At 40.0% G+C, this 12,711-nt stretch overlaps 1 protein-coding gene across 5 annotated transcripts in view; it reads left to right on the top strand.

Annotated features, from left to right (window-relative positions):
• The window catches only part of Ptk2 (protein tyrosine kinase 2), a 194,446-nt gene that overhangs the window by 112,104 nt on the left and 69,631 nt on the right, over positions 1-12,711 (top strand). For all 5 annotated transcript variants that reach the window (XM_027403786.2, XM_035440657.1, XM_035440659.1 and 2 more), the window contains one exon: positions 854-906. In XM_027403786.2, coding sequence (XP_027259587.1) covers positions 854-906 — 53 coding nt within the window. The remainder of the gene's footprint in view (positions 1-853; positions 907-12,711) is intronic.

Raw genomic sequence — 12,711 nt, 5'->3', positions numbered from 1 at the left:
CTCTTATGTTAACTATGTGGCCTGCCAAGCATGGCCTAGGATCTCATGCCAAGCCCTGAGATTTGGCTTCCAACACACACATATATCTGAGCATACACATGTCCTGGTGCACTTGTATCAATCAGAAGACAAGTGAGAATCCATTCTGTCCTCCCACCATGTGGGTCCCCAGAAGAAAACTCAGATCATCAGGCTTGGTGGCAAAGCCTTTACCTGCTGAACTATCTTCCTGACCCTCAATTTAGCTTTTTGTTGTTGTTGTTGTTTGCTTGTTTGTTTAGTTTTCTCTAGACAGGGTTTTTCTGTCAATTTAGGTGTTAAAGAGCAAAATTCAGTTCTAGTTATGTGGTGGGTCTTTTTAATGTTTTGGCAGTTCTTTACAATCTAGCATTTAAGCAGAAAACTTACATAGCCTTTACATTACATATTATATAGAATTATATAGCTCTACGTCACCTTTGTGAACAGCTTTCACCAGGCACTTCTGTGGCCTTTCTCTCTGTTTATTATTATTATTATTATTAATTAATGAATTAATTTACTTTTTTGTGATGCTGGGAATGAATCACAGAGTCTCAGATGTGTTAAACAAGTGCTCTGTCATTGAGCTACATCCTTACCCCAGTTGTCTGTTTTAATTTCTGCTCTTAAAAGCATTGACTTAGCCTGTCCATACTCAGTATCTTAAAACGTAGACTCCAATTAAAAAAAACAAACCACCGGTCTAGAACTTAATCTCTCAGGAATGGTGCTGGCCTTCCTAATCTGAGGCAGATACAGTTGCCTGTTTGACAAGGACAAGTGTTTTGGTCCTGGGAAGGACAGCACTTACGCTTTGTCTGCTCTGTTGCAGGTTGGCCAACAGTGAAAAACAAGGCATTCGGACACATGCAGTCTCTGTGTCAGGTAAGGATCTTCAGGCAGAGATCTCAGAGAGAAAGCTGCAGGGTGGATGGTGCAGATGACACTGTTCAGTTCATCTGCTTAGAACATAAAGCATCTTCGTGGATTTACTATCCTGTAGTAAATCCTGTCCATATACTTTATTGTAGATGTTGCCTGTGGCCCTACCATGTTACTCACCATGATACGTAGGGCTTCACATTTTTTTGATGCCATGTTGTGTTTAGAGTGAAAACCTTAACTTTTGAAATTGTTATTATAATTAATCTTTACAGTCCAGCAGGATTTAACAGAATATACTTTGTATTGTGTGTTTGAAGTTCAAAATTGTGATTTTTTTAAAATGGTTTTTATCTTTCACAGTTAACATAATGGTTATTTAATACAGTCAAAGTACTGCATAAGCATTATCTTAACTATTTGTTGGTTGGTGACTTTTTTGTTATGTTTTCAAAGTATATATGCCCCTTTTCCCCTCATCTAAAAATATGAAGGATAGAAGAGTTTTAAGGAGGGACAGAAAAAGGCACCTTCCAAGGGCCCAAGCTGTGTATCTTAACATACATATACCCACATGCACATAATGTCCACATGTGTATATATTACCACATACCATCTGTTCTCAGCTATGCCTGTGAACATAAAGGGTATAGTTCTAAAATAATACCTCTGGTACATTCAATATGTGACAGATGAGACTCAATTCCTCCTGTTTGTTTGTTTGTTTGGAGTCAGTTTTTCTTTTAAGTTTAGTTTTGTATTTTTGCTCAGTTGTTTCTGGATGCTCTTTCGGTGTACAGCATACTAATGTATCTGTTTGTTCTCTTCCTTGTCCACAAACATCCCACAACCCTTTACTCCACAGGTGTTTGTGTTTGTGATACACTCCATGCAGAGTCATTCTGTTAGTGTGCAACACTGTTGTGCTCTGATGGCCTAGAGCCAATAGCTACTTCCTGGTCTAGTACAGAGAAGCTCTTGGTTCTGAATTGGTCTCACTGGACAGTGTCAGGGCGACTACATGTTCTCTGGGACATGTCAATCATTTGAGAGCCTAAACCATGACTTTAGGAAGAAACCCAGACTTCTAAAAGGGTTACTGGGTGTCATCAGGTCTTTATGCAGTTCTTGTTCGGCTTGTGGTGGGTACAGCATTGATACTGTGGACTCATCAGGCCCTCACAGTTTTTAATGTGGTGGAAGGGGGAAAGGCTCACATGCCTTAGTAGGAGTCCAGAGGAAAGAAGCAGCCCCTTAGCCTAAGGCTGAGTCTTTAGTGTGGTCTGTAGGATAGGATAGATGGGTAAGGTTTGAGTGCTACTTAATCATTTAGGCACTGAAATGTATATGCCCTGTGGAAAGGCATCTACAGGTGAAGCTTAGGAACTGGTGACTGTGATTGCCACAATCCCCATAGTTGCCCAGACACGGGAGTGAGCTCAAACTTCCTCTGCTGTTTACCTTTGGGTGTTTTATAGGTCCTAGGCCCTAAGGTTCTAATATTCTCATTCTTCAGGATAGAACCTCACTTTCCTTCAAGTTTGTCAGTGTCAAAGCTCTGCATTTTACTTCCAGAGAGCCCCCTCCCTTTTTGACTCTACCCCTTCCAAAGAAAGAAAAAGTTGGCATTTTGTTTGGCTAGATTTTAGTGAGCACTATTTTGTTCTACTTTGCTTTATGAGCTATGTTCTTTTCTATGAATTACCTCATGAAATCCTGACAGACTGCTGAGATCCTTCCTCTCCACATATAGATGAGGGAACTAAAGCCCAAGAGGTTACAAAATGTGCTGAAGTTATACAGAGAGCAAAAATAAAGTCACTGTGCAAACTAGAGTATCAGTTTCAAACTTCATTTTAATTTCTTAGGGTTCTGCCTTTGTTTTATTCTCCTCAGGTGTCTAAGAAGGAATTGTGTTCTCTTCTCTGAGTTACTTCTTTCAAAAAAAAAAAAATTACGAATAAAAAATTTTGTGCCTACCAGATGGCACTCAGACTCTGTCGAACTCTGTCTAGCCCAGCTGTCCATGCCGTCCCTTGATCTCAGCCTGCCTTTCTACTCCCCACTTTTTCCTCAGTTATGTTGCTTCTCATTCACACTATTTTAGGGATTGTGGTCACTCTCTTCTGTCTAGCTCTGCTGGAGATGTCCCATTATCTTGTTCTGTCTTTCCTTACACAACAATCTTTCTGTTCCTGAAAGCTGACAGGCAGCACTTTAGTTCCTGACCATCCCTACATAGTTCCCTGATCCAGGCTGAGACAAGTGATCAGTGACAGAGCTGGTGTTTTTAGCCCTGTTGATCACACCATCTACTGCTTGCTCCTAGACAAATTCAGATTTGAAAATCGTGTCTTCACAGACACAGTACCCACCTAGCCTGAAGCCTGTGCACAGACTCCCTGGGAATGTTTTTGTTAATGCGATGCCTAGCTGACAGTGCTGTGCTATAACCAGATCCCAAGATTATTTCTAGACTTTATTGCTTGTTTTCCATGTGGAGTGAGATGCTGACTCCACATTAAAATCCTGGTTTTGCTAGGCCTGGGCCTTTTGTATCTACTGCCACAGTGACCTTGCTTTGTATAGGCCAGTGGAGTGGGTTGTGGTCTGTGTGTGCTCACTTTCCTGCTACACCCTGCCTCCTTTACCCATGACACACCTGACCAGGTGGACTGAATGCATTTAACAAATGCTTGTTGTGTGGGGTACCCTAGGTTGGATGTTCTCTAGCATCTTTTTGGCAGGTTTTCCTTTGAAATTTCAACTATTTCTCTATAAAAATGAAATTGACAGAGTTTCACAAAGATACCTACTGGAATAATATTTTTCCCTAGGCATATTGTGGTTTTTATGCCTCTTGTGAGCTTTTAGCCCCGTCTATAAGACCAGTGTCCCAGGCTGTCCACTGGGATCTATGAATATGCCTTGAATGAATATGGCCCTTAGGCTTGAGGTGCTGCTGGAACAGTGTTGGTGTGAGGACATTTACCAGATCATAGAGTAAGTGTTCTTCAAGTGTTTTGAAGACATAACTGTGTTTGATGGTTTTTTTTTTTTTCAGTCAACTCCATGAACATTTATTCAGCAACTTCCCCCCAGTTTGTTTGATGGGTTTTGTTGTTTTGTCTTTTGAATTTTCTAGGAATGAGTAGGACTTGATTGAGCCCCCAAACCTCAAGTGTAAATAGAAATCCATTATGGTTGCCATTCTGTTACTCTGTGGCCCTTGTATGGGATTTGGGCCATGCAAAATCAGACTATAGATTACAATTTTTCTCTTTTATATATCTATAGAAAGGACTGTAGTGGTCCTTTTTATCTGGAAGAAGTTTTTTTTTTTTTTTTTTTTTTAGTTTCTTTCTGTTGAGCTTTCTATACTACTTTGAGATGACTTTTTAAAAAAGTACTATTGCACATGTAAAAAATTTAAAACAGATTATTATTTCATTATGCATAATTCTATCTATATAGGATACTTTTAGGTATATTGAGTTAGTGACTGAAACTTATCCTAACTGCCAAGAAAACATTTTGCAAAATAAATGTTTGTATCAGGCTGCTTCATTTCAAATCCTAGAACATCTCAAATATGCTTGAGTGGTTGTGATCTGTACATGTCTGAGAAGTGCCAGGCTGGGAGTCTGTAATCATCCCTGCATCTCTCTCCCTGTCCACTCTTACATACTGGGTCTATTGTTCATTGATTGCTCTGCTGCTGCTTAGCAAATATAAGTACTTATTTACATGCTTAAGGAATTTTAGTGGCTTGGTCAGGTTCATGCAGCAGTGAGTAATAGAGAGTCTGCTGGAAGCCCAGGCCCTGAATTTTAAGAACTCGTTCTTTTTTCATTGATCATTGTAAAATCTTGATGTGTGCAGGGGAGTAATATTTTAACATGTGACTACATTGTAGAATTTTACCCCATTTAGCAGCAGTAATAAAGTACTGACTTTTCTATTTGAATTCAAAAGTCTGCCCTTTTTCATTTTGAAAGAGCTACTTGTGCCTAATTTTACCATCTAGTTTCCATTGTGACAGTGCCATGCTTTCCAGAGTTATCTATTCTGCTGCCAACCCCCTCCCCCCATACACACTTTGAGATGGGGCCTCATTCTAAATCCTAGGCTTCATTGATTTTACTATATAGCCCAGCCTGGCTTGGAACTCACTGTGATCCTTCTGCCTGAGCCTCCCAAATGTTGGAATTTCAGGCATATACCACATGGCTTTGAATGCTTGATTTAAACACTATTCATAATTTAAAGGTATAGAATGGGGGATCCCTTCCCCTAACTTTAGAATATTGCTAATTAGTATATAAGTTCATTGGAGTCATTGGCACATGCCTTTAATGCCAGTACTTGGGAGGCAAAGACACGTGGATCTCTGAGTTTAAGGCCAGCCTGGTTGACAGATTGAGTTTCAGGACAGCCAGGGCCACTCATAGAAACCCTATCTCGAAATGGAAACAGACAAACAAAAGTACAGGTAGAAGTTTATTTGGGAGCCAGATGTGGTGGCACACATCTACAATCCCAGTTTCTTGGTGGTAGGGGTGGGGGTTGAGACAGGAGGATTGTAAGTTTGAGGCCAGCCTCTGCAAGAAGCCTTAGTGAGGCTGTTTGTTTGTTTAAGCTGGATATGTAACTTAGTAATAGAACACTTACCTGGCATGTATAAGTCCTTATGTTCATTCCCTGGTACTGATGGAGAAAAGTTCATTGTTTTAAATTATATGCTTTATGATGCATTACTGGTGATATGTGCAGAGTGGTAGGCATTCGCTATTATTACAGGAATACTCTTTGAGAACCTGGAAAAAAAAATAGGAATTATTCTAACCATAGTGGTCACAATAAAAATGTTCTGACCTGGCAGACTAATTTAGGAGGAACTATTGACAGGCTTCTCTGTCTCTGGCATCTAGAGCCACTCTGGCTGGTGATAGTGTGCACAGATAAGGACAGGAGTTATGAGAACAACCTACTCACATTGTTTCTTGTTCATTCCCCCATCTTGATAGAATTCAGCCTGATGCTAGTGATATCGGAGGGTGGTGCTTAATCACATTGCTTTCCTCTGTGGTGCCTGAAGAATCTCAAGCACTCAAAGATCATAGAAGCAAAGAAATCAACATAGTAGGTTGAGAAATAGTGTTCTGTGTGAGGGCCAGAGATGAGGACTCCTCCTCCTTCCCCTGGCATTGAACTCTGTGCTTTCATATGTGGGAGATGGTGCCCAGCACTAGATGACCTGAGTCACTTTTCCTGTCAAAAGGCTAAGCAATGAGAACTTCTGTTTTTTTGCAAGAAGTCCTTGTGGATCTGCCTCTTCCGCCTTGTGGGGTTTGGTTCTTGTCTTCCCCAACAATCTTCATACCAGGAGAAAAATGAATCACTATACCAGAGTATTTTAAACAAAAATGCATTTTTGTCTCCACAAAAAGGTAAAAAGTGTATTAGAGTAGGCAGTACAACTTAAGTATTCTTGACTCAACAAACCTTAACCTCCTGACTAAACTGATTAGAACAGTAATTAATGAACTTACTACAGATTGCAAGATGCCTAAGCATCATTTCACTATCAAACAAATCCTGCGGACATGGAAGAACAGGACAAACTTGAAAGGAATCCCACCTGAGAGCTTCTCAGTTGATGATACAGTTAGTAACTGCATAGAAATTATAGGTTATGTTCAGATTGTGTGATTCAAGTTAAGCCATAGAGGTAGATAGATACTATCAAATTCTCATGGTGTGTTTTGCCTTTAAGGAATTTCTTTAAATATTTTATCATGGTATGTTTCAAGTATATGCAAAAGACAGGACAGAATTGTGAAACGATTTCCCACATACTCATCACCCAGATTCAGCAGCCAAAAGTTTACATCCAGTTTCATTTCACCTTTGCCTCCAGCTCTTACATATGCCTGTAATCCTGTTATTCCAAAGAAAATGGTTTTCAAGCTCATTTCCCTCTAAATATAAAAAACGTTTTCAGGTACTCAGTGTTTGCAAATCCCATATTGCCTGTGTTTCTGCTTAGCTTTATCCAGATAAGAGTGAAACAAGACGTCCTTGTTCCGTTTCTTCCCTGCCTTTTCTGTCTTGACAACAGGCCCTCCTGTTGTTTGTAATGCTCTAGTTTTACTTCTATTACTATAATAAAACACTGACTAAAAGCAGTTTAGGGTAAGAAAGGTTTTATTTGGCTTATACTTACACGTTACAGTCCATCACCGAGGGATGTTGAGCAGGAACTCAAGCAGAAACCGTGAAGGATGCTGTCTGCTGGTTTGTTGATGCACATATTCATCTTAACTACATAGCAAGTTATAGGCCATCAGTGTTACATATGAGACCTATCACCAAAAATAAATAAATACATGAAAATTGGCCGGGGGGTTGGGGTCTAACCAGTCTCAAACAAGTCCTCTGTAATGGTCTCTGTGAATGGCTCAACTAGTGTTGGAAACTGTTGATTTGCATACCTTGGCCACAAAGGGGCAGTTTGTAAATTTTATTGCCAATACTTCCTTTATGTGGTTGGAATAATTTACATTGCAAACTCAGAGTTTACCTACTTGAGAAATGGGAAAACAGCTTTTAATACATGTGCCAGTTTGATTTGTTTGTTTTTAGAGACAGGTCTCATTATGTAGTTCTGGCTGTCCTGAGTTCACTACGTAAACTTGTCTGGCCGGCCTGGAGCTCACAGATACCCACCTGACTGTCTCTAGAATGCTGGGATTAAAAGCATGCACCACCACGCCCTGGCTATGGTGGTTAGTTCTGTTTGTCCACCTGCACAATATAGAATCACTTTAAAAGCAAGTCTTATAGAAGGGTTATCTAAACTGGGCATTGGTGGTGCACGCCTTTAATCCTAGCACTAGGAAGGTAGAGGCAGGTTGATCTCTGTGAGTTGGAGGCCAACTTGGCTCCAGAGGGAGTGCCAGGATAGGCTCCAAAGCTACACAGACAAACTCTGTCTCGAAAAAACCAAAAAAAAATAAAAAAAGGATTATCTGTATCAAGTTGGCCTGTGGCATTCTGTGGAAAACTGTCTGAATTATATTCATTGGAGTGAGAAGGTATGCCCATTTTGGGCAGCAACATTTCCTAGATTTGAGTCTTGAATTGGACAGAAATAGAGAAAGGGAGCTAAGCAATATGAGCATGCACAGATTCATTGTGTATTTGCTCTTGACTCTGAATGAGTATTGCCCAGGTGGTTCTTGTCTTAACTTCCTGCAGTGATGGACTGTAACCTGGAATTGTGAGATAAAATAAACCTTTTTCCCTAAATTGCCTTTCATAGGATGTTTTATCACAGTAACAGAAGTGAAACTAGGACAGTATGACATCTCATCCAAACTCCTCCTTTTTCTAACCCCAGCAGGATCCTCTTGAGAGCTCAGTGCATCTTGGCTGGTAGATGTCTCACTTGCTGGCCACTCTTCATGCCAAGGACCCAGTGCTGAGTCTTTGAGCTACTTGCTGTCAGTCTTTGTACCATTCTTGTGGGATCTGTGTCCTTTTATGGCTTAATTAAGCTTGTGCCTCTCTACTGTTCTGTCTGCATCCATCCCTCCCTCTTTGACCCCCCTCTCTCGTTTTGTTTTTTCGGGGGGTGCTTGGGGAGAGGTTTTATTGTTGTTCGGGTTTTTTGTTTTGTTTTGTTTTGTTTTGTTTTGAGACAGGGTTTCTCTGTGACGGCTTTGGCTGTCTTGGAACTCACTTTGTAAACCTGGCTGGCCTTGAACTCAAAAAGTTCCTCCTACCACTGCTGCTGCCGCCACCACCACCCTCTGCCATTCTCTTCAGCCAAATTCAGTGTGTAGCCTGCTTACTACCTCCTCTTAGAAGTTCAACAAGTACCTCATGCCTAGCATGTTATAGTTGAATCCTGGTGCCTGAGCAGAGCTGTGCCTGAGCCTCCACAATTCCCTAAGTGGTTTCCCTCTCTCTATTGGTCCTTTGCCTCTCATTTCAGTTCTGTGCATTGCAGATCCTGATTGTTCCCACCTCCTATACTTCCCTGTTTACTACCTTATTCTCCTTGATTGTTGATGTTCTGGCTGCTCCTTTTGGTTGCTCCCAGGAAGCCTATAAAGTGAGATAGCTGTGATATAATCCTTACCTCCATTTCTTACATCCTTTTTGTCAGACTATCAGGCTTCTTATGTTTTTATTTTTTCACCATACATTCTTAGAGAAGGGTTCTAAGAATTGTGAGTTGAAAACTTAGGTATTTTTTTTTTACACAAATCTAGTTTATTTCATGTTAGCTTTGTTTGTATATTTTTTATTTTTTTGTTTTGCTTGTTTATTATGTTTTTTGACATGGGGTCCTATATAGCCCAGACAGGCCTTCCAAGTTCTGCTTCTGCTGCCTCCAGTGCCTCCATCTCCAAAGCTATGGATTATAAGCATTCATCTCTGTTCCTGGCTTCAGACATCATCTAACACAGTCAGAGCATAATTCTTAAAACCAGGGAATTAATACTGATAGATGCTGTCATCTACAGTCGATACTATTTCATTGCAGTAATGACCTATATAACTCTTCGATCCTGATCCTCCCTCATTCTGCCTCAGTCCATAATCCATTCAGCATCAAATGGAGCATTTTGTTGTCTGGCCAGAGCCATCATGTAGGAAATCTGGCAAGAGCCATCATGTAGGAAGTCCGAAACTGAGAGTGGCTTTTCAGACAAGCACTAAGATGAAATAGTCAGTAACTATCACTGAAATCAAATCATGCCCCTTGAAAAATAGTGCTAGTTTGTACATTTCAGTTCTTCTCCTTTCTCTTCTGTGGGTACTGAGATTATTGTTTTCTTGATGACCAGACTATCTTGACCTTTATTCTCCATGGGCAGGCACAGCAAGTCAAGACTGTTATCAATGGCACCCTGTGCCTCTGTATACTGTCACACTATGTCTGATACATGTTAAAGGCTTTGGTTCTGATGTGTATGCTCTACTGCTATACTGTAGCTACTCTGTATCCTCACTGCTTTACATAGAGGGTGAGTCCCTCCAATAAGTTTTAAGCACTTAGATGGGCAAACAAAAGGATATATGGTGGCAGCTTGCAGCTTCAGTAATTGGTTGTCCTCATCACCAGTTTGTTAAGATCCTCCAGATCATGAGTACTGTTATTGCTCATAAAGCACTTACAGTTTTCTAAGATTTTTTTTTTTTTATGGACAGATGTTAAATGTTCACAAATAGACTGTTCTCAGTCCTTAAGTTATTAGTCTTTGTTTTTTGTTAGTCTTGTTGTGTTTTTCCCCCCTTTTTATTTTGTTGTAGTTGTGTTATTTGTTACTTGACTGGAAGAGCCTCTAGCTGTTTATTATTTGTTCTTTCTGTGTTTAGTGTTAATCCTTAGTAAAAACAAATAATTCTTAAAATCAGTACTAGTAAGAAATAAGGTTTGCCAATGGTCTAATTTCAATTTTGTATTTGTTCTTATACATGTAGCTTTAAAATTAACTGGCTGGGATTTTTTTTTAATTGAAATAATTTATTTCTGTTTTTCTCTTTCTTTTCTTGCCTCTTTGTAAAGGAGTCAATCACTGCCAACATAAAGTTAAGAAAGCTAGGCGCTTTCTCCCTTTGGTCTTCTGTTCCCTTGAACCTCCTCCAACCGGTACTGCACTGCACTGCACTTGCACAGGCTTTCCTGTCAATTAAGGCACCTCACAAAGCTAACTTTAACTAGATGCTTCTAGATTGTCTCAAGCAGTTCAAAGCCATACTGAATATCAGTGTGCTGTTCACTGTCCAGAAGTGATAACTTGGGGGACAGATTTTGTGTCTCATAATTGACACAGTTTACTGTTTCAACTAGCCGATCTGTTGTCCATTTGCTGGCTTTTAAATGCATGACAAGGCAAGAAGTAGCTTCCTGGTGGCATTTCTGTTGTCTTGTTTTCCTACAGGGGTTGTCAAGACCTGTTTCTGGCCTTAGGACTTCGCTAATGTAGCATGTGGGACATGGTCCATATGAGCCCTGGGTATCTGCATTCTGTGTTGTGGGAGGCACATGTTCAGGAATGCAGCATAGATGAGACAGCTGTGCCATTTGGAGAGTTTCTAATAAAGCAGTGATTTTGTTGTTGTAATTACTAAAACAATATTTTTTTCAAAAATGTCTGAAAATTAGTAGTTTTGTATGAATTCAAATGGGAGGCTGAATTGTCATCAGAGCCTTGAGAACTACACTTGCCCTTCATGTTGGTGTGGGCATGGCCTACATCTGTCATGGAGACTTAAATTTACTACCTCATTGAGATATGATTCATGGACATATCTCCTGGTGACCCTTTTACTTACATGGTAATGATGAGATTCTTATCACTTGTTTCTAAAAGACACAAATGGTCCTTAAGGAAAGTAGAAGCCTGTTTAACATTTAACAATGAAAAGGCAATCAAATTACTTTGGTCTAGTGTAGTAGAAAGTAATTAAGCTCTGCTGTTCTCCTGTATAACTGTATACAATCTGCTGGCAGATTAAAATTTGGCTTAATGGGCTTCAACTCCAGTAAAACATACTAGTACAATTTTTGTTATCTTGTGAATGAACCTTGGGGTGGTTTTGTTATTTTCTTAATCTTTGATTTACTTGTCATTTTAATAGTGTGTTTCCCTCTCTTCTCTCCTTCCTTCCTGTCTCTTCTACTCTCTGTTCCCTACTTCTCCTTTCTTTGCATGCCACCTGGATCTGCAGATGAAATTAGTGGGGACGGTAATATTTATTTTCACATTTGTGTTACTGCTGTGAGATTATCATGTGGTGCATGTACAATAACTTAATTTATAAGTGAGGTATTTTAAAGGAAAGACCGTGATCTTTAACAATCATTCAACAGAGATAATTAGGGAAGTACTAACAATAGGAATGATTACTGTTTTTCTCCATATTTGGTAATATTTTAAAATTACATTTAGTGTCAGGGTTCTTGACTGCTTTGTGTTGTTCCTGCACAAAATGTGGTATATTTATTCCAAAAGATTAAGTTTTACAAGTTTAAGTAGAGGGAGGGAAATTTGTACTTTTCCTTATGGTTGAGTGTCAGAATACCTTCAGTGGAGATTATTTTGCCTATGTGTTTTGAGATGGAGATGTAAACCTGCAGAGAGTGAGCTGTCTGCAAAGAGTTTGTAACTAACATAACTCCAGAAAAGGTGTGTTCCTTGTGGAATTTGAAGCCATTGTGGAGCTTTACTTCTGGGGTGCTCTGTGATGTCAGTTATCAGCACCTGCTATGCTTAGTGCTTCCTGTGGTTCTAGACTATCTGCCAGTCCTCCTGCGCCACATTAGCCCCCACAATTCACAGATGGAAGAGACATTAACCAGCAGAGAGACACTAGAGGTGCACCTTGGGCTCCAGGGTTCTCCACTTTCTCATCCTGTCACAAGCTTGCTTACCCTGCCTCCCCAGGAGAAAAAGCTCCAGTGGTCATTGTGAGGATTACTGCAGACGCCTATATAGACAAGCAGTGGTTACCACAAATGGGTGCATTGCAAGCATTAATGTGTACTTTCCTCACATTTAAATTTCCTGGTACTGAGTTAGCCAGAGCAAGGCTATACCCCATCTTACAGGGAGTAGCCGAGTTGTGGTCTTGCCAAATAATCCCAAAATTGTCTGCCAGGTCACAGTTCTGATGAATTTGAGTTCCCTAGAGCAGAATTGTGACCCCAAACACTTATTTTAATAGCCTTAAAGCAGAGGGTTGCCTGATCTTACAAGTATAGTTCCAAATACTTTTTGTTGTTTTATTTTG

Source organism: Cricetulus griseus, chromosome 2 (genome assembly GCF_003668045.3).
Source record: "Cricetulus griseus strain 17A/GY chromosome 2, alternate assembly CriGri-PICRH-1.0, whole genome shotgun sequence".
NCBI classification, from domain to species: Eukaryota; Metazoa; Chordata; class Mammalia; order Rodentia; family Cricetidae; genus Cricetulus; species Cricetulus griseus.
Note: the sequence above shows the minus strand (reverse complement) of the source record. Positions and strands in the feature narration are given on the sequence as shown.